The following is an 18080-nucleotide window of genomic DNA, read 5'->3' as shown; positions in this document are numbered from 1 at the left end:
CATTTTACCCCCAGATGTTGCCAGACTTTTGCTTGGCTGGTTTTGCCACCAGCAGGGCTTGAGGGCTCGGCTCACTCCACATCCTTGTTACCAGGGTAATGTCAGCAACGTTTAAATGGTTGCCTCAATTTTGGTATGTCCTGTGATTTGGATTTTCTATTTCCCTGATTACTGATGAGGCTGAGCATCCTTTCCTGTGTTTATTGGCCAGTAATGTTTCCTGCTTGCGAAGTGCCTTTGGAGTTATTTTGCTCATTTCTGTATGGAGTTGCCTTTTTCATATTGATGTGAACAAGCTTTTTATATATGAAGGCCACTCATTCTATAATTAGTTATCTGTGTTGCAGATATTCTCTCTCAGTTTGTGTTTGCTTTCTTCACTCCCACAGTGAAGTGTCTGGATGAAGAGAAATTCCTTGTATAACCCAGGTCAGGTTATCGACATTTCCTTAAGGTTTTTCCCACACATTCCTCTCCCATCAGCTGTGTGGTCTGCCTTTCAGCTCCTGGACTCTGGTAGCTATTCCCCGATATGACCTGCTCTTTGTTCAGCTGTCCTCCTGCCTCGGAACACCAGGCCTGCACCACTCACTGCCTCCTTTCCATTTCTCTATAAGAGTTGAGACACAGTTTCAGATGCCACCTCCTGCAGGAAGCCTTCTCAGATTGCCCCCAACAGAACGAATAAATTCTTTCCCTCCCACCCTTCTTTCTGCTCTGGTACCTTGTATACTCTTTGTAGGCTACAATTAGTGTCCACTCTCCTCCATGACCCCAGAGGTCCCAGACCCATGATTCCGTCAAGGCACTGAGGTGAACCATAGGCTCAGGGGGCTGTGATTTCCTGAACTCATGGCTGGATCTGTGGTACTCCCCCAGGATCATCACCCTAACAGCTTGTCATCACCGCAGCCTCATGGCAATTGAGGTACTCTGCTGGGATCTGTCCGAGTATGGGTTTAAGGTGAGCCCTGGGAAAGTCAGAGTTGACCCAGACACACCTGGTGCAGCACTTGTCAGTCGAGTTTTTGAATTCCTAGGGGTGGGGTGCTGGCTGAGTCCTCCTCAGACCCCCAGCTCCCCACCTGATTCCCTCAGGGCCCACGCTCAGTGAACGTTGGCCGACCAACCGAGGGAATAATGCTTGAACACACAAACAAATCAGCGAATGGCTGGATGCTGTGGTCCCAGGCCCTGTTTACAGTGAGCCTTCTTGCTGATTTACAGAGCCTCTCCATGTGGGCAGAGTGCAGCCCAGATGCATAGGAACATGCCGATGGTCGCAAAAAAAAATGAATTGGGCTCTGATTTGGAGAGGCGCGGTTCTCCGGTGCTTTCCAAAAGAATTCAGTGTACATCTCTTTCCAGTTGCAAACCCCTTTGGTGCATGTTGAAAGGGGCTTGATTTCTGGAACTTTTAAAATTAATATATGGAAGGCGTGGTGAGCAAGCTTGCCAACGTACAGTTTCACATACCCCAAACCAACCAAACAAACAGAAAACTGAAAAACAAAGCCCAAACCAACAAACAAAACCCTCGCCGAAGAGATTGAACTCCGCCCAGAGGAGATCCTTGGAGCTCTATCCACTAGTAAGCCTAGGGCAGCGGGCACTGACCTTGCCCTTCAGGGATACCCTGGAGAAAACAGACACATGCCTGCCCTGCTCAGCCAGGCCTCGTTCTAAGGAGCCCCAGTTTGAGGAGGAGAATAGCTCAGAGCAGGAAGGCCAGCTTCAGGGTATTTATTTCCCCTCTAGCTGATCAGCGGGCGCAAGGCCAACTGCCTAGTGTTTCTGAGAAAGTGGGTGCCTGGCCCCGAGCAGCTGGGCAACAGCAGAGGGGTCACCGCCTCCCCACTCTGAGCCTTCTGACTCCACCCATGGCCCTGTGATCCTGGTGGGTGGTAGCATCTCAGCCCAAAGGCAGGATGAGGACATGTGAGCCAGCGGTCCCTGGGGCAGGAGGGGTTGGCGTGTCAGGGCCGTGTGCAGGGCGCGTTCAGCTATGGGGAGCCAGTGACCGTGTAATCCAGGCGGCAGGGGGGAAGGCACGCTCCAGAGCCCTGCAAGCATGCTCAGAAGCCCTCCCAGCGTGGAGGGGACTCCCCCCTTCCCTGCCAGCTTGCCACTGGTGGAGCACCTCCCCGGCTAGGCCACTCCAAGGAATAACACACAGGCCCTGCTCCCTAAGAGTTGATGGTCTCAGAAGAAAGGCAACTGTAATAATGATGGTGATGTCAGTCCCTCCCAAGGGCCTCCTCCACACCAGCACAATATGCTGTGCATTCTGGATTAGCTCCCAGCAAGTTGCCACGAAACTCAGTGGCTTGAAACAACAGGAATATATTCCCTCGCAGTTTTGGAGATCAGGAGTTTAAAATCAATACTATTGGGTCAATACTGCAGAGGTTGCTTCCTCTGCAGGATCTAGGGGGGAAGCCATCCCTTGCCCCCGCCATCATTCCTTGGCTTGTGGCCACATCCCTCCAGCCTGCGTCCCCATGGTTACACAGCCTCCTCCCCTTCTGTGTCCCTCTGCCTCTCTTTTATAAGGACACTTGCTCTGGCGTTTAGGATCCCCCTGATAATCCATAATCTCCTCATCTCAGCATTCTTACCTTAATCACATCTGCCAAGTCCTTTCTTTTTTTCCTAGTATAGTAGTATTAACAAGGGATCAGGAAGGACACGGAGGCATCTTTGAGAGGTCAAGGTCAGCCTGCCATACTTGCCTCCCCTCTGCTTCCCACTACATATTTGTAAGAGCACTATTGCGAGTGCTTGTTGTAGCTAAGCTCACAGGTTCAGAGAAGCGTGTGAATTGCTCCAAGCCACACAGCTAGGAGAGAGCTGAGCTGGAACCCAGGCATTCTGCCGCAGTGCCTGCACGCTGGACATACTCACTGCTTCATTCGCTCATTCTTCCAGTCATTCGTGCAGTGGCCACACGTGGAGCATGCTCTCTGAGCACCTGGTGGGCACGGGAACAGGTATGGGGAGAGCAAGTGAGCAGGAGCTGTGGACCCGGAGCTTGCTCCCTGGCTGCCCGTTCAAGGGGGAGACAGGCCCCGAGTGAGCTCCTCATGGCAGGTGCCCCGTGCTTGGCCAGGATGGACGGGCTCAGGGTCCAGGGAAGGAGCCGTCCTCCTTAGGCGTATCTCACGGGAGCCCCGACCTCCACGTGGGGTTGGGAGGCTTCTGGAGCAACCCTCTGAGGGAGATGTTGAGGGTTAGCTGGGGACAGGGACAGGACCTGACTGGAGGAGTGGGTATGGCACCTGCCCAGAACCCGAGCGGAAGCCATGAGGTGGCATACGGTGTGTGAGTGAGAGAGGCAGGTGCGTGACTACGCAGGATATCTCCTGGTGCCACTGAGGCCTTCGGTCACCCCAAGAAGCAGGTCCGAGCTGAGGTTTGTAGGCCTGCAGCCCCAAGTGACTGGAGCCCCCCCTTTCTCATCCTCAGCAAAGGCCCCTAGACCAGGCCATGATAACACTGGGTCCCGGGTTCAGTCCAGCTGTGCCGCCGAGCTCACCATCGCTGTGCCCTTGCTGCTTTGGGTCTCAGTAGTGCTGTCTGTGAAATGGGATGCAAAGTGTCCATTCCTGCCCATTTCCGGCCTGACTGACCTGCACAGAAGGTCTTAGAACAAAGCCATCAGGCACCTCTCTGGGTTGCCAAGGGTCCTTGCTTCTGGCTCCTGGCCCCCCAGGTGGGAGAATCTGCCCCAGTGGCTCATGCTGAGTCTGGATGAGTCAGCACCCCTCAGCTCTGCATTGTTCTGCCTCTCCAAATAGCACCATGGGTGGGGTACCGGGGCCCCATCCCTGCACTTCCTCCCCGCCTCTCACCGCGGTAAGGAGCGCGTTGGTTCCTGCCCCTGCGCCCTGGCTCAGGCTGCACTGGGGGTCAGATGCCCTCCCTGCTCCTCCCATCAAGCAGTCTTACCCCTCCAGCCCTGCGGGAGCCGTACACCCTCGAAGGCCACATCCCCATCCTACTAGCTCCCCGGGATGGCGCCCATAGCCGAGAGCGCAGGCGTGCTGGCTCGGGCCCAGCCACTTTGGTGCTGAGGCACCTGTGGCTGTGTGAGGTTCTCATGGCCATGGCTTTGCCTTTCATCTGCCTCCAGAAATCTTGAGCCAGCACGTGAGGAAGGGGCCAGGACCTGATGTGGAAAGACTGGGCTGGGTCCACTCCACACTCTGCAAGTCTTCTCTTTGCTCATCCATTAAATCTGAGAAAGGACATGGGGAGCACCGGGTGGGCGTCTACTGGGCACCCGGGGCTGCACTGCCCACGGAGCCCATGCCGTCCCACCACCGCCCTCAGGCAGGCTCCACCGCCCCATCCCGCAGGCCAGGATGCAGAGGCTCCGGGTGGAGAGCACACCCGAGGCCCGCTGTAAGTGACAGAGCCATCTTTCAGACCCAGGAAGCCCAGGCTCCGGCCGCAGGTGTGATCGGCTCCCCTCGGCCTGCACCCCACCCCAGCTAGGGTGGGCAGGAGGGCCAGCGGAGGGGATGTCCGCAAAGGGACACCGAGCTGAACCTGTCAAGGGCAGAGACAGCGGAGGCAGAAGCTTGCCTTTGGGTGGACCACAGGGGATGTCCAAGCACCGCACCTGCCTGGTGGAGGCAGAAAGGCCAGCTTCCGTTCCTCGCTGCCACTTAGAGCTCTGCAGCCTTGGGCAAGTCTCGCTTACAGCCTTGCACCATGGTTTCCCTCTGCACCGAAACCTGCCTTGCAGAGTTGCATGTGCTGCGTGCCGTCGGCGTCCGGCGGAGGCTGACCACCCCGGGGGCCGCAGCTTCCTTGCCGCAGCGGCGCGTGAGCCCGGAACAACCACCGGCCAGTGAGGTCGCCGCTGGCTCAGCCCATTCTCTCTGTCCTCTCTCCCCTTGCCTACCATCCTGGTCTTTGGGCCTGGCCCTGAAATCTTGCCCAGGGGCTGGGCCAGGCCCCCCTCTCGATAGGGAAGGGAGGGGAAGAAGGTCGAGGAAAGATGCTGCTCCGGAGATGCCCTTTCGTGGCCCTGCCTGCAGCTTTCGGGGAGGAGGAGGCTGGCCCGGCCATGCGGCCAGTGCCCCTACTGGGAGGAAGCGCGGGAGCCCTCGACTGCCCAGGAAGCTGGGCCCCACCACAGGCCATTGCTGCCCGTCCCCAGAGTGCTCGCACGTGCACGAGCGCGCACACACCCGCACACGTGGAGGCAGGTGGCCGTTACTCTTACCCAGAGCCCCCTGCTTCTGCCTCACGCCCACACATGGAAGGGCCCCGACAGCTGCTCTCAGCAGCCTCAGCGGCCCCAGGCAGGTCACCTGGACCCACTCCTTCAGTCCTGTGGGCGGGGACGTGGGCAGGCCCCGGGAACAATGGCTCCGATCTGCCTTGCAGAACGCTGGGCCCCGGATCGCTCTGGGCAGGGAGAGGCTGTGTTCGTTAAGGCTTGCCTTGGCAGTTGCCTATGATAGAAAAACTCAGCTCAAACAAACAAGTGTATTGGCTCAGATGAATGAAAAGGCCAACGCAACTAACTTCCGGTGAAGCAGGATCTGTACTAGGGGCTCAATTCAAGAACCGGAGCCCACATCTTCCAGCTCTGACACTCTGTATCATCTTCAGTCTTGGCCTCTTCCCTTATGGTCCCTGGCAGCTCCAGGCTTGCATCCTACCTGCATAGCAACTCGTGTGGACAGAGAATCCTTCTTCCCCAAAGAGTCCAGCCAAAGCTGCTGTCTTAGGCATATGCCTATCTCTGAAATGATCACAGTACCCGGGAACATGGAATGCGCTGATCAGCTGGGCTCAGGTCACATGGTCCCTAGCCCCTGGAGAAGAAATGAAGTGAGTCCAATATAGATCCAGCCCCAAGTGCTCTGCTCCCCCATCCAGGCATAGCCTTTGCACACACATATCCTTATACATCAGCCTTTCTTTGTGCATGCTGCTTCCTTTCTTAGTGTCATACACTTTCTCACAAACTCCTATTGATCCTTCAGAACCCAGCGCAAATGTCACCTCCTCTGAGAAGCCTTCCTTTATGCTTACATGCAGAGTTAGATAATTTTTTTTCCTCTGGGCGGGGTCTTTATCAAACTGCCCGATGCTTACCTGACCTGTGAGTCTGCCTGTTGGGCTCTGAGCTCCGTATAGGTCCTGGGCCCAGAGCAAGCGCCCAGGACGACTTTGTCAGGAATATGAACCAACAGACCAAGGATGGTAGAATCAGGCTCAGATGAGCTCAGAGTCGGACCGCAGGGGAGAAAGCAATGCATAAGAGTAACGAACAAGGGAAGCTGTTGGCAGCAAGGCTGGCTTGGCCAGTTCAGTTGATGGCAGCCGGCAGGTGTGTGAGTGTACATGCGTGCATACGACAGAGGAGGACGTGAGCATCTCTTAAAATGAGCTCACGCAGTTGGCCCCTCCTCTCACCCTCAAGGCTACCTCCTCGAGTCTCTGCCCAGTTGCCAGAATTCAAGGCCAGGACAGGCCACAGCCGAGACCTGGGTTGGGCCCCCACGGCCAATGGTGTGGACATGCAAGAAGAAAGGGAAGGGGTAGCTGGGGGTCAGCCTGAAGTGCTGGCTCAGATTTCACCAGCAGACATCTTTCCTGGGGTCAGCTCACGAGCACCGGCAGCACCCAGCATGCATGGAACTTTCTGCTGGGCCCTAGGATGGACCCAAGAGGAGCCCTCTTCCCGGAAGGACCTGCCTTGAACGTTGGCAGAGTTGGTGTGATGGTCGGGGCTGCTGGGGAGCTCCTTGCTCCCCCATGTGCATTAATGATGCTTGGAATTCTGCCATTTTAGATTCATTCCTTTTGCTTGGTTTGGTCTGTCAAAATGATAACCTCTTGGAACATTTGTGCCCCCTGGATCCTTATCAGTCATTGACAACACAGTGGGAGGGAGAGGTTCCAACTCCCTCCTGAGAGCTGGATTGGCTTGTGCGTGGTGATGGAGCAGGAGTGGAAAGGAAGCTGAAACAGAGTGGGGAGAAAGCTGTTCTGCTCTCAGGTGTTGCCCTTGCCTGACCCTGCGCCCCCGCCAAGCCACAGTCATCAGGAGCACCCACTTCTCTGCCCGGGGAGGTCAGGCACAGCATAGGCTGGGGCCCAGACCCACCTGGGTCGGGGGTCGTCCCGCTACCTGGTATCTGAGTGCCCTTGGGCAAGGAGGGACCTAGCCTCACAGGCTGTGTCCTCATCTGTAAAATGGGCATGAAGCGCCTTCTTGGTGACTTTTTTATTGAGATTAGGCTTCCCGGAGGAGGTGTCTGGATAGTCATCCACAGCTGTGTTGGCTGAAGCTCCTGTTGTCCTGGGTACTGGGTGTCTAGGTCAGTAGATGCTCCACCCCCAAGTTGACTTGTTGCAGAGAAGGGAAGGGAAGGGGGTTAATGCTCGCTAACCCCCTGCATGTGCCCCACCCTGGGAGGCACCAGAGAGGGGCAGCATGCTGGCCGAGGCCACCCAGCTAGGTGGGAAAGATCAGGGTTCGCGGGAGAACCGGTGCTTTCGAAGGCACAGGCGGTGCCCAGATGCCAGCCCCGCCCCACTGCTTCCGGGCCCTGGGTCCCCCCACAAACGGCCTCCAGAATCCAGGCCTGCTCTGCTTATGAAAGAAGAGCATTTGGTTGTGCCTTCATGATAGGCTCTGCCGGCCTCGCTCCCACAGCTCCCAGGCCTAGCAGTGACAGCATTCCTGGCCCTGGGAAGAGCAAGGGGCTGTTCTGTGTACTCTCAATCAGCCCTGGGAGCTGGCCTGTCTCACCAGCGAACCCTATCGAATCTGCTTTGGTCGGGAGGCAGTGGCCTCTCTCAGCTCCGCGCCCAGGGAAACAGGGAGGCCTTCGCAGTGTTCCCTGTGGGGGTGGGGTGGCCCCTGGGATGAGGGGAGCACCAGCCGGGGAATGAGGCAGACTCCGGTTGAGTCTTGGCCTTCTCTCTGGCCACACAGCCTGGAGGGGCGACTTCCCTCTCTGGACCCTGAGTCCTCCTGGGCGATTGTTGGTGTCAGAGTTTTCACAAATATTCCAGACGGACACGCAGCCCATGCTTCCTTGGAGGCCGGCTGGACGCCCCTGCCAGGAGCTCCAGAGGCTCCACTCTGAGCCCCGGGTCTGAGACAGGGCCCGGGGTGCGCTGGAAGAATGAGCTCCCTGTTCCCCTGGTGACCTGTGATGGGAAGAGAGCCGCAGAGTTCACTCCCCTGAAGGGTGATAACTGAGGTATGAAGACAAACGTCCTAGTTCCTCCATGCGGGGACGTCCAGGCCCAACTGCTAGGTTGGGTTGGAGTCCAGCCCCCGCCAGGGCAGCCCCCACAGTGGTGTGCTTGTTGCCATGACAACACGTCTCCAGCCTCCTGCTTTGGACACTCATCTGGCCAGTGGAGTGGGGGTCCCCTTGGACATACCAGGGCTTCTGTGGGCCCTAAATGTGTTCCTTTAACTCCCATATAGTCACTGGTTTGTCTCATGAGGCCTCAGCTGTTATCAGTGTGCCCTACAGGGAGACCCTGGTGCCAGAGAAGCTTGGGCAGGCCACTTAAGGCCACTGGCTTCAGTGACCACAACCCTGACCAGTGTCCTGTAGGCCCTGGGAACCCACCCTACCTCGAGTGTTCGGGGGACGACTAAGGGATCTGAGGACAAGAGGTGCCTCACACTGTTCTCCAGAACACTCTGTGTTTATTGAAGTATGCTCAGCCTTCCGGAAGTTTTACCTTCAATCCCAGATCTGTGCCCAGGAGTCAGACAGAGGTCTCCTCCCTGCCCCACAGGCCCGGCCCATGGGTGATATTCTCCAAGTATTGTCTTCATAGAACACCTGTCCTGTTGCAGGAACATGATTGTCCATCCTGCCCCGGTCAGCATGCCCGAGGTAGCGAGACAGACCTTTGGTGAGTAGGTGAATTAGTCTGGTTCTGTTCCCCCCACCTACCCTGGGACACATAGCGCCCCTGCCTAGAGCGAAGCCGTCACTGAAGCCCCTTGCGCTGAATGCAGTTCCCTCCAGGTGGGCTGGCCTCGAAGGGCGGCCTGTGAGTGAGAGCAGCTTGGGGCTATGACGCATGACTTATCCCAAAGACTCCCTTCTGCCAAGCTCAGTGGCTGGAAACAAACGTGTGGCCATCACTGCTTTTGAAAATCCCTCTGGGGGATGCTAGTTCACTACCTGCCAGGTGGTAGCGTGTAGAGGTACCTCAGACAGAACCCAGTTACCTGGGAGATGGACCCGTCAACCTCAGACCAGAAGCAGGCACCTCCCAGAGGTAGCAGGGAGGAAGGCGCCGAGAGCTCGTGCCAGGACAAGGGGCTCCAGGGAAGGTGTCACCAAAGCCGCTCCCTCCCCTGGGCTTACAGGGCGGAGAACGGGTTTGCCTGACGAGGTAGAGGACGCGGGAAGGCCCTCGAGCCCAAGACTCCGTGTGCACAAAAGCACAGCAGTGTGGAAGAGCGGCCTGGCAGGCTCGTTGGATCTGCACGCACATTGCAATCACATCTGCAAAAGCGAGAAGGAAATGTAGCAGAATGCTCACATCCTCCATGCGGGGAGTTTGTGAAACCCAGATGTAGAAACATCTGGATGTCACCTGTTTGGGTCCTGGCATGCCCCGTGTGGCGGGCACGGGTTTCGAGCACTCTCCCACATAAGCAGTAATGCTCTCTGGTTCGCTCCAGCCGGTGGACAAACCATCCCCGCTCTGAAGTATTCTAACCCTGCCCTTGCCCACGTCCAAGGTCACTCCCGTGGGGCGGTGTGGAGGGCCTCCCGGGCACATCTGGGTTTTGCCCTCCAAGTATGGCGCTAATGCTGTAATAAGAGCTCTGGGCTATTAACGGACCGCTGTGTCTCACGCACCATTTGGGGGACTTTCCTCTTCAAGGCAGCCCCAGGAAAAAGGCACTATTATCTCCGTTTTACAGTTGAAGAAACTGAGACTCAGCAGAGGTTAAATGGCTTGCTCAGCGTGACTGAGCTGGTAACGGCTGAGATCCTAATGCAGATTTGTCCGAAACTCTTTTCTTGGCACTACATCGGATCACAGAGAGACCCCGTTTTCTGAAAAATGAAAATTATATTTTGGTGAATCTGGTCTGCAGTGACTTAGCTGTGGTTTCATAGCTACGTCTCCTCTAAAGCCTGATTTTTCTCTGATGGGCAGGTTTTGGGGTAGATGACCTCAGAACACCCTGGCGCTAACATGCTAACAGCTGCTTGGAGACTCCGAGTGGGCAGGCCTAGTGTAAAGGCCCCATCGTTGTGCTGACTGGAGCCGCTGCCCCCTTGAAGGCTGAGCAGGGGACATGGGGGTGGGCTGCAGCAGTGCCAGCTCGGGCCACAGGGACCAGGCCAGGTTCATGCCTGACCGCTGGTGGGCATCTGAGAAGGCAGGCTCTGTTAGCTTCAAAAGGAATTCCATGTAAGGAGAGCTAAAGGGACATTCTAGAATTTTAGTTATGGCTCCTCATTTGAGAGCTCTTCTTGAATCCTGCTCTGTTCCTTCCCAGCCGGTCCACAGCGGTGACTGTCCAACTAAACCCCAAATTCTCTACTTTCAGGGCCTCTCCCGATCCCTCTCCTTCTTTCCATTCTGTTAGGAATACGAGCTCTTTGCATCTTGCCCTGGTACTAGTGTTTTCTGTTTTTCATTCATGTAGAAGGCATGCCTCTGTTCATTTAACAAAGATTTGTGTTGCTGCCATTTGTCCAGCCTCATGCAGGCCCTGGGAAAGCTCGGCACATGCATGTGGCCCACTGGGCCTGTGGTCCCGCAAGTCCGACCGTGTGTGCCGAGCACTTCATTGCCAACACCAGACCAGCGGGCGGCCCCAGCAGCCTGTAGGCGCCTTCAGCCTGCGTGCACTGGCTAGCGTATGAGAATTCGGACGCATGAAGGGTGCCCGCGCCCACTGCTCGGCAGGGCTCCCCGCACGCACGTCCTTCTGCAACAGGCCATGCCTTCTGACCCCGCTCCTTTGTCTCTGCAGGCCTCCTGCCCTGAGTGGCAGCCCTGTTATCTCCGACATCTCGTTGATCCGGCTTTCCCCACACCCCGCCGGCCCTGGGGAGTCCCCCTTCAACGCCCCCCACCCATACGTGAGCCCCCACATGGAGCATTACCTCCGTGCCATGCACAGCAGCCCCACGCTCCCCGCGATCTCTGCAGCCCGGGGTCTCAGCCCCGCTGATGGTGAGTAGAGCTTGGGGTGCTGGGGGAACCATGCCGCTAACTTTAACACTGTTGACTCCCCAGCCCCCCAGCCCCTGGGATAGCGAGCAAGTTGACATTCATCCCCACCACCCTGAACAACAGGTTTTTCCATAAATGAATGGGGAAAGCCAAGAAGATCCGCGGAATATTGGTTTTTGTGCTCATTAAAGAGCTGTTCAGAAGCACCCTTTTGCATGCAAATTATATATAATAATGATAAGGTATCAAGGCAATAAACCAAAATCTGCTTCTTCTTAAGTAAAGGGGGTGTTGGATCGAGGTGTCACCTGGGCCCCCAGAGCAGCCGGAAGGCAGAGCCGGGCTGGTTTCTGCCTGCATCTGCTTTATGTGCCCCTTGTAGGTCAACACGTGGCCTCCAAATGGCACCCCAAGCCTCCACAGATGAGCACCGGGGGCTCACTTGTGTCCCTCAGCTCAGATGCTTGAGAGAGAATTGATTGGCCCAGCTCAAAGATCAGATGGTCACCCCAATCCAGTTAATTTGTGACCAGAAAGGGTAGGTCACATAATACAGATAGGGTTTTCAGGTCTAAAATTTAATACTTCAAAAAAAACTTAATACTTCCAGCTCCATCCCCACTCACTGATACACACAAACGAGCACACTCACACTGGACGGTAGTGAGTACATTCGGGAGCTGGCCGTGCCCATCCTGTCTTCCTGTCAGGAAATGTTCCCACCCCACTGTCCCATGCCACCCCCCACGGTGCCCGGTAGCCACTTTCTAGTGCAATTTTCAAAAAGCAACCAGGGGGCACCTTCTCAATCTGCCCACTGAAATTGTGCCTCTTGGTCCGGGCAGTTCTAGAAGACATTTGCACTCCAGAGCCCATGGGCAGAGGCTCCAGGAAACATGATCCCAATGGGTCCCTTGTCACCACCTCCAGTCCTCACCAGGGGGAATGTGCCCTCCCCCACTTAGGGGCTATGACCAGGAGCTGGAGCCGAGTCCTGGGCCTCTCAGGAAGGAAAAGGACTCTGGCCTCTGAATGGACAGAAAATCTCCCTGAAGCATCGGGCTCATCGTCCTGAAATCTGTGTGGGTTTTCTGAGTGGCCTTGGCCGAGTGAGGGTGCCCTGAAGGATCACGCCGCCTCCACACTGAGCCACCAACTCTGGAAAGTGGGCCTGGGCTTCTCCATGTCATTTCCTGATGACCCAGCCAGCTCCGGGCCGCCCAAAGTTTGAGGATGCAGGCCAGGATCCACATACTGCCCTGACCTTGAAGCTCGCATGTGGTGTCGTGGGCTGGAGGCTGCCTGCCCCCGGGAAAGATGTGTCCACACCCTAATACCCCGAACCTGAGAATGTGGCCTCGTTTGGGAAAAAAAAGGCCTTTGCAGATGTGATTTAGTTGGGGATTTTGAAGTGAGGAGATCATCCGGGAATGTCCGCATGGGCCTTAAATACAACGATAAGTGTCCTCACAAGCGACATAGATGGGAGTGCAGTGCAAAGATAAGAGTGATGTGGCCATAGGCCAAGGAAGCTGGCAACCCCCAGGCGCTGGAAGGAGCACGGGACGGATGATCCCCTAGAGCCTCTGGAGGGAGCTTGGCCCTATGATACCTTGATGCCATAGGGTCTGGCTTCCAGACTGTGAGAGAATGAAATTCTGTTGTTTGAACAGCAGTTGGCTCCACGTCTGTCCTCACTCGTCACAGCAGCCTAAGGAAACTAATATGCATGGTGACGGGGTTCCTACGGAGGAGGCAGGACGTGGCAGTCCTCCCGAGGCGGGGGTCAGAGGGCCCTGAGAGAGGTCTCTAGAAAAGACAAGGACGCTGTAGTTTGAGCTGACCGCGGTGTAGCCCGTGAAGAGCTAAGCGGTGAGACCGGGCTGCCCTTGAAGAGGAGACTTCCATTTGTGGAGCACTGATTCTATGCCTGATTTCCACAGAAACATCGCTGGGGCTCCTCTCTCTGCCACATATCCCAGCCCCAGCCCCTTGACAGAGGCGGCATGAGTTCAGCACCAGAGGGCACTTGGCTAATTTGCAAGGCCCTGACCTTCGCAGGGGGTGGACCTGATACCTGATACCCGGAGTCCTCGCTGGCCCCGAACCAAGCCCCCAAGTGGATAGAGACAGCATGTCAGGCTCACGACACAGCTGTGCCAGCCCCAGCTCCTGCCCACATGAGGCCCAGAAAGTTCATCAGCCATCAGAGGCCATGTCTGACAGACCGTTTTGTGCTCTGAGGACAAACGGGCACTCCAGGGAAGGCTTCAGGGAGGAGGGGGACAGGAGGGCATTTCAGGCATGGAGAGGGCAGGCAGGGTGGGGCATCACCCTGGTTGCAGGCCAGGCCTCTCTAGCGGATACAGCAGGGGAAGGGGAAGGGGAGGAGGAGAAGGAGGGGGGTGGCTGCTCACATCGACTGGCTTCTCTCTGCCCAGCACATATGAGATCTTTGCTATTTGCCAAGACTAATAGCAGAGAGCGCCAGAGTCCTCATCCGCCAGTGGAGGATGGTAATGGTGGCCCTCCGCTCACAGTGTGTGGGGACAGTGACCCTGAGAATGAATGTGAGTCCCTCGCCCAGCAAGTGCTCAGCATGACACTGGCTGTCACTCTCATTTCTCATAGTAACTTGAGTAGCGAGTATTATTCCCCCCATTTTATGGACGGAAAACTGAGCCCCTTCCCAATTTTGCACCGCTGGTAAAAGCCAGACCTCTCGATGGGTTTGCTGGGTTCCAAGCCAGGTGCCGAGGCACCCCGAGTGCCAGGCCCCGTCCGGAGGCTCCGGAGTTCGTCCTCCCTGCCTCCTGGCCGAGCCTGGGCAGGGGCAGGGCCGGATGCAGGGCTGGAGGCAGACAGCCCCAGGTTCTGCAGCTGCAGGCCAGGCCGGGAGCTTTATCTGGCCAGGTCCCCGCGATCTCGCCTTGAGCGTTCAGGCCAGACTGACCTGGCCCAACTGTCGACCACCACGGCGCCTTTGTTTGCGTCTTCTTTTCCTTTGAAGACTCTGCTGGCCTGTGGACCCTGTAGGCCTGCAGCTCTGGGCTCCTGCGGGGCCTGGAGGGGGAGGAGGGAGCACTTGTTTACGGCTTTGAGGAAATGGGGGCATGTGGGCTCTGGTTCCCCATCAGCAGAAGCACATCCCCCCCCACGTTGTCTGCTCCGTGGGGGGAGGGGACCCAGGGGCAGAAGACCGACCAGCAGGCACTGGGAGGGTAGAGGGGGGACACAACTCAGGCCATGTGCGTGTTTCTCTCTTTTTTTTGGCCACATCCTGACGGCTTCTCTCTCTCTCCCTCCCTCCTGCGCACAGTGGCCCACGAGCACCTCAAGGAGAGGGGACTGTTTGGCCTCCCCCCTCCAGGCACCAACCCCTCAGACTATTACCACCAGATGACCCTTATGGCGGGCCACCCTGCACCCTACGGGGACCTGCTGATGCAGAGTGGGGGTGCTGCCAGTGCACCCCATCTCCACGACTACCTCAATCCAGTGGATGGTGAGTGCTGGGCCCGGGTGGGGGCAGGGAGCGGGAGGGAGATGGCGGCTGAGGAGGGAGCTTGCTGCTCCTTTTGGAGGTGAGGAGCCCTAAGGGGGGATCTGGGATCCCTGCCATGACTGCTGTCCACAGGGGACTGAGTCTGAGCAACTCCCACAAATACTTAGTGAGTCATCGCAGGCCAGGACGTGTTTCAGGAATTGCAGACTAGGGAACAAAACACGCTCATCTCTGCTTTCATGGAACTTAACAGCGCAGTAGGGAGAGACAAACAAAGCCAAGAATGGGGTAAGAAGCCCCAAGTGGAGTGGGGGTGCAGTCTTGAATGAAGAAATTGAGAAATCCTCCCTGGGAAAATGATATTCAAGCAAAGAATTGAAGGAGGTGAGCAGTACAGAAATATGCGGGAAGAAGGATCCAGGCAGGGGAAATAGCAAGTGCAAAGGGCCTGAGGCAGCTGGGTGCCCTCTGAGCTCCAGAAAAACCCAGGAGGCCAGCATGTCCGGCACGCAATAAGTGAGGGACAGGAGTAGGGTGCGGCCAGAATTCCAGGGCTGGTCATGCAGGCTGGTTGGGGCTTGGTAAGACTTTGTTTGGCTCGAGCATGATGGGGCCCCTGGAGGGGGTTGGACAGAGGAGTAATGAGATCTGACTTATTGTTAAAAGGAATCCCACTGTGGCTCTTGATCTGAGAGTAGGTTTAGGGGCAAGGCGGAAGCAGGGGGTCCAGTTAGTAGAGGTGGGGAGAAATGATCACGTTTTAGATAGAGCCACAAGATTTATTCCCAGACCGGATGAAGAGCTAGGAAGAAAGAAAGGCATCAGGGACAACACCAGGGGCTTGGGCCTGAGCAAGTAGAGGATGGTTGTCAGTGATGGAGCTGGAGGCTGCAGGCAGGGCCCGGTGGCAGGCGGGAGATCCAGTGTTCTGGGTAGATAAAGTTCTTGTTGCCCATAATATACCAAGACTTCCCCTCCCACCAAATACTGTCCTAATTTCACAGGGGTGCCCGTAGCCCCCTGACCATGAGCCCCTGGGGACAGCATGGAGCCCCCCCCTTGGAGGAGGGAGGAGGGGGGAAAGGCTAAGTGCCCACCTCCCCCAGTTAGCACTACTCCACCTGCTGTTGCTGGAGCCCAGCCCAGAGATACCCAGGGATCCAGGGCCATGGAGCTAGGACCCCAGCAAGGAGCAGGCAGGTGGCTTCGGCAGATTTATCCTCCATACCTGCCTGGGAGGGCTTTCCCACTCCCTGATGGTAGGGAGCACTAGGGCCTGTGGAGCGGGGGTGGGGACGGGCTCCAGAGGTAAGTCCCGATGCCTGCCAGGCGACGTGGCTCGGGGTGGGCCCCTGCACCCCTCAGCCTCCTTCCATCCCCCAGGACTTCCTGTCCACCTCAGCCCCTGCAGCTCCACCTTATTGGCTGGAGTGGAGCCAAGCCCCTCCCTTCCTCAGGCCTGGCTGAGATTTTGTCTCCTCTGGGACGTCTCCCCAGAAGCCTTCTCCCTCTTCTCCCCTCCGCTGGATCCTTCTTGTCTGTCTGCCCTACTCACCTCGCACGTACAAGAGCCACCTCACGTGGTTCCTGAACCCCGCTGAGCCTTCTCTTCCTCTCCCCCACTGGGGAAGAGCACTGGGGTCCTCCCAACACCGGCTCTCATCCCATGTCACCCTCGTCACGCCCCGAGGGCTGCCATCGGAATCTGACTCCCGGGTCTGTCCCTCCCCTGTGCCTTCCCCAGGATGGAGTTCAGTCCAGGACTACACACAAGTATGGGGTGTGAGATAAGGCCTGGCCCCTGAGCACATGCCCTCCTCCTCTCAACAGCCCCCTGCTGCTCCCCATAGGGAGTGGGGTGGGGTGTCAGCGGCTGGTGAAGCTGTGTGTATATGCCACTTGTCCAAATTAGAAACCAGACAACGGGTACAATACAGTGCTCAAATAGCCATGTCCGAATGTCGCATCCTCCCACGCACGGCCTGCCTCCCAAGGCCTCCGGGTGGCTGGCACGAGGCCAGCGGGACAGTGGGCAGACACACAGAAACCACGGCCCAGGGGTCTGGTCAGGCAGGTGTCCCCAGAAGGCAGGAGAGGCCGAGTGAGCAGACATGAGCACCTGCTGTGTGCATGTGTCAGAACCGTCTCTATCCTGTGCCTTTCCATACATTCTCTTCTGTGACTCCCCTCAGCCACCTTCTGAGCCTGCAATTCCTATCTCTACTCTCAGAGGAGCAAACGGGGGACACGTGAGTTGCCCAGGCTGTGAGTTGGGGTTTCAAACCCCGCTGCACAACACGTCTGACGCCCCGAGAGCCGGGACCTCAGGGGAGGGCCTGCAGGGCCAGATGCGTTCCAGCTCAGCCCAGAGCAGCCGCGCCGGAGCGGGGTGCCCCGAGGTGGGGCCGTGGGAAGGGAGTTTGGGTAGTGAGCCTCAGGCACATCTAGGCCAGTGACGCCTCTGCACGCGTCCCCACTGTGGGAGCTGGCCCAAGGTGGTGGGGACACTGGATGGGGTCCGGACAGCGATTCCCAGCCCCGCGTGCCGGTTGAACTAGACACACTGTTGAGTAAGATCGCGCGTATGCACTTGGCTCAATGCCTGGCGCGCAGTAGCCGCTCATGAGTACTCGTTCCATTCTCTTTCCTCGAAAAGTCTTTTCCCTCTTCTGTATCTTCCCGTCCGGCGGGACTTTTGTCTCTGTCCACCCCGTGCTTACCCCAGCGCCACGACTCCTCCTGGCCACCGCCCCATGCCTCCCATTGGTCCCAGCCCCAGGTCTGCCACATCTGACTTGTCAACCCCCCACCCCCCGACCTTCCTGTGATTTGCCGCCCTCCCTGCACTGCTGTTCAGCTCAGGCTCCCTCAGCCTCCAAGCCGCCTAGCAGGGATCTTGCATCCCCTCCGCCATTCTGCGCCCCCATGGCTTCCATCACCCTCAGGGCAAGATTCAGGCTTTATAATGTGGCTTAAGTGGCCTTCCCCTCCAGCCTCGTCTCCCCCGCCTTGTACACCACCTCCCACCGCCCCGCTCCATCTGCAGCCACTTGGACAATGGCCGGGCACCTTCTGCCTGCAATGCCGCTCCCTCCAGCCTTGCCCAGCTTAGCCCTGCACCCAAATCCAGCCCCAGCTCAACCGCATCCGCTCTCGAGTGCTCGCGCTCCTGCCCTTTTGTCCCGCTGGGTGCTGCTGCCTTGTTAACAAACCAGGGAGCCCTCCACGTCCTGGAGCTTGGCTGCCAAGGAGCAGGCCTCCGTGTTTGCAGAGTGACTGATTGAGTGAGTGACACTTAAAAAAACCCTAGGATGGAAAGATGCAAACTGATTGGGGAAGACACTGTGCTGAGGCAAGCAGCTGCCGGCTTGCA

General features: G+C 57.3%; 1 protein-coding gene across 2 annotated transcripts in view; it reads left to right on the top strand.

The window, feature by feature from the left end:
- The window catches only part of GLI2 (GLI family zinc finger 2), a 180481-nt gene that overhangs the window by 131745 nt on the left and 30656 nt on the right, over positions 1 to 18080 (top strand). For both annotated transcript variants that reach the window (XM_044913258.1, XM_044913259.1), the window contains exons 3-4: positions 11000 to 11202; positions 14522 to 14707. In XM_044913258.1, the coding sequence (XP_044769193.1) occupies positions 11000 to 11202; positions 14522 to 14707 (389 nt within the window). The remainder of the gene's footprint in view (positions 1 to 10999; positions 11203 to 14521; positions 14708 to 18080) is intronic.

This window comes from Neomonachus schauinslandi, chromosome 3 (genome assembly GCF_002201575.2).
Source record: "Neomonachus schauinslandi chromosome 3, ASM220157v2, whole genome shotgun sequence".
In the NCBI taxonomy this organism is placed as follows: Eukaryota; Metazoa; Chordata; class Mammalia; order Carnivora; family Phocidae; genus Neomonachus; species Neomonachus schauinslandi.
This window is presented reverse-complemented; position numbering and strand designations above follow the sequence as displayed.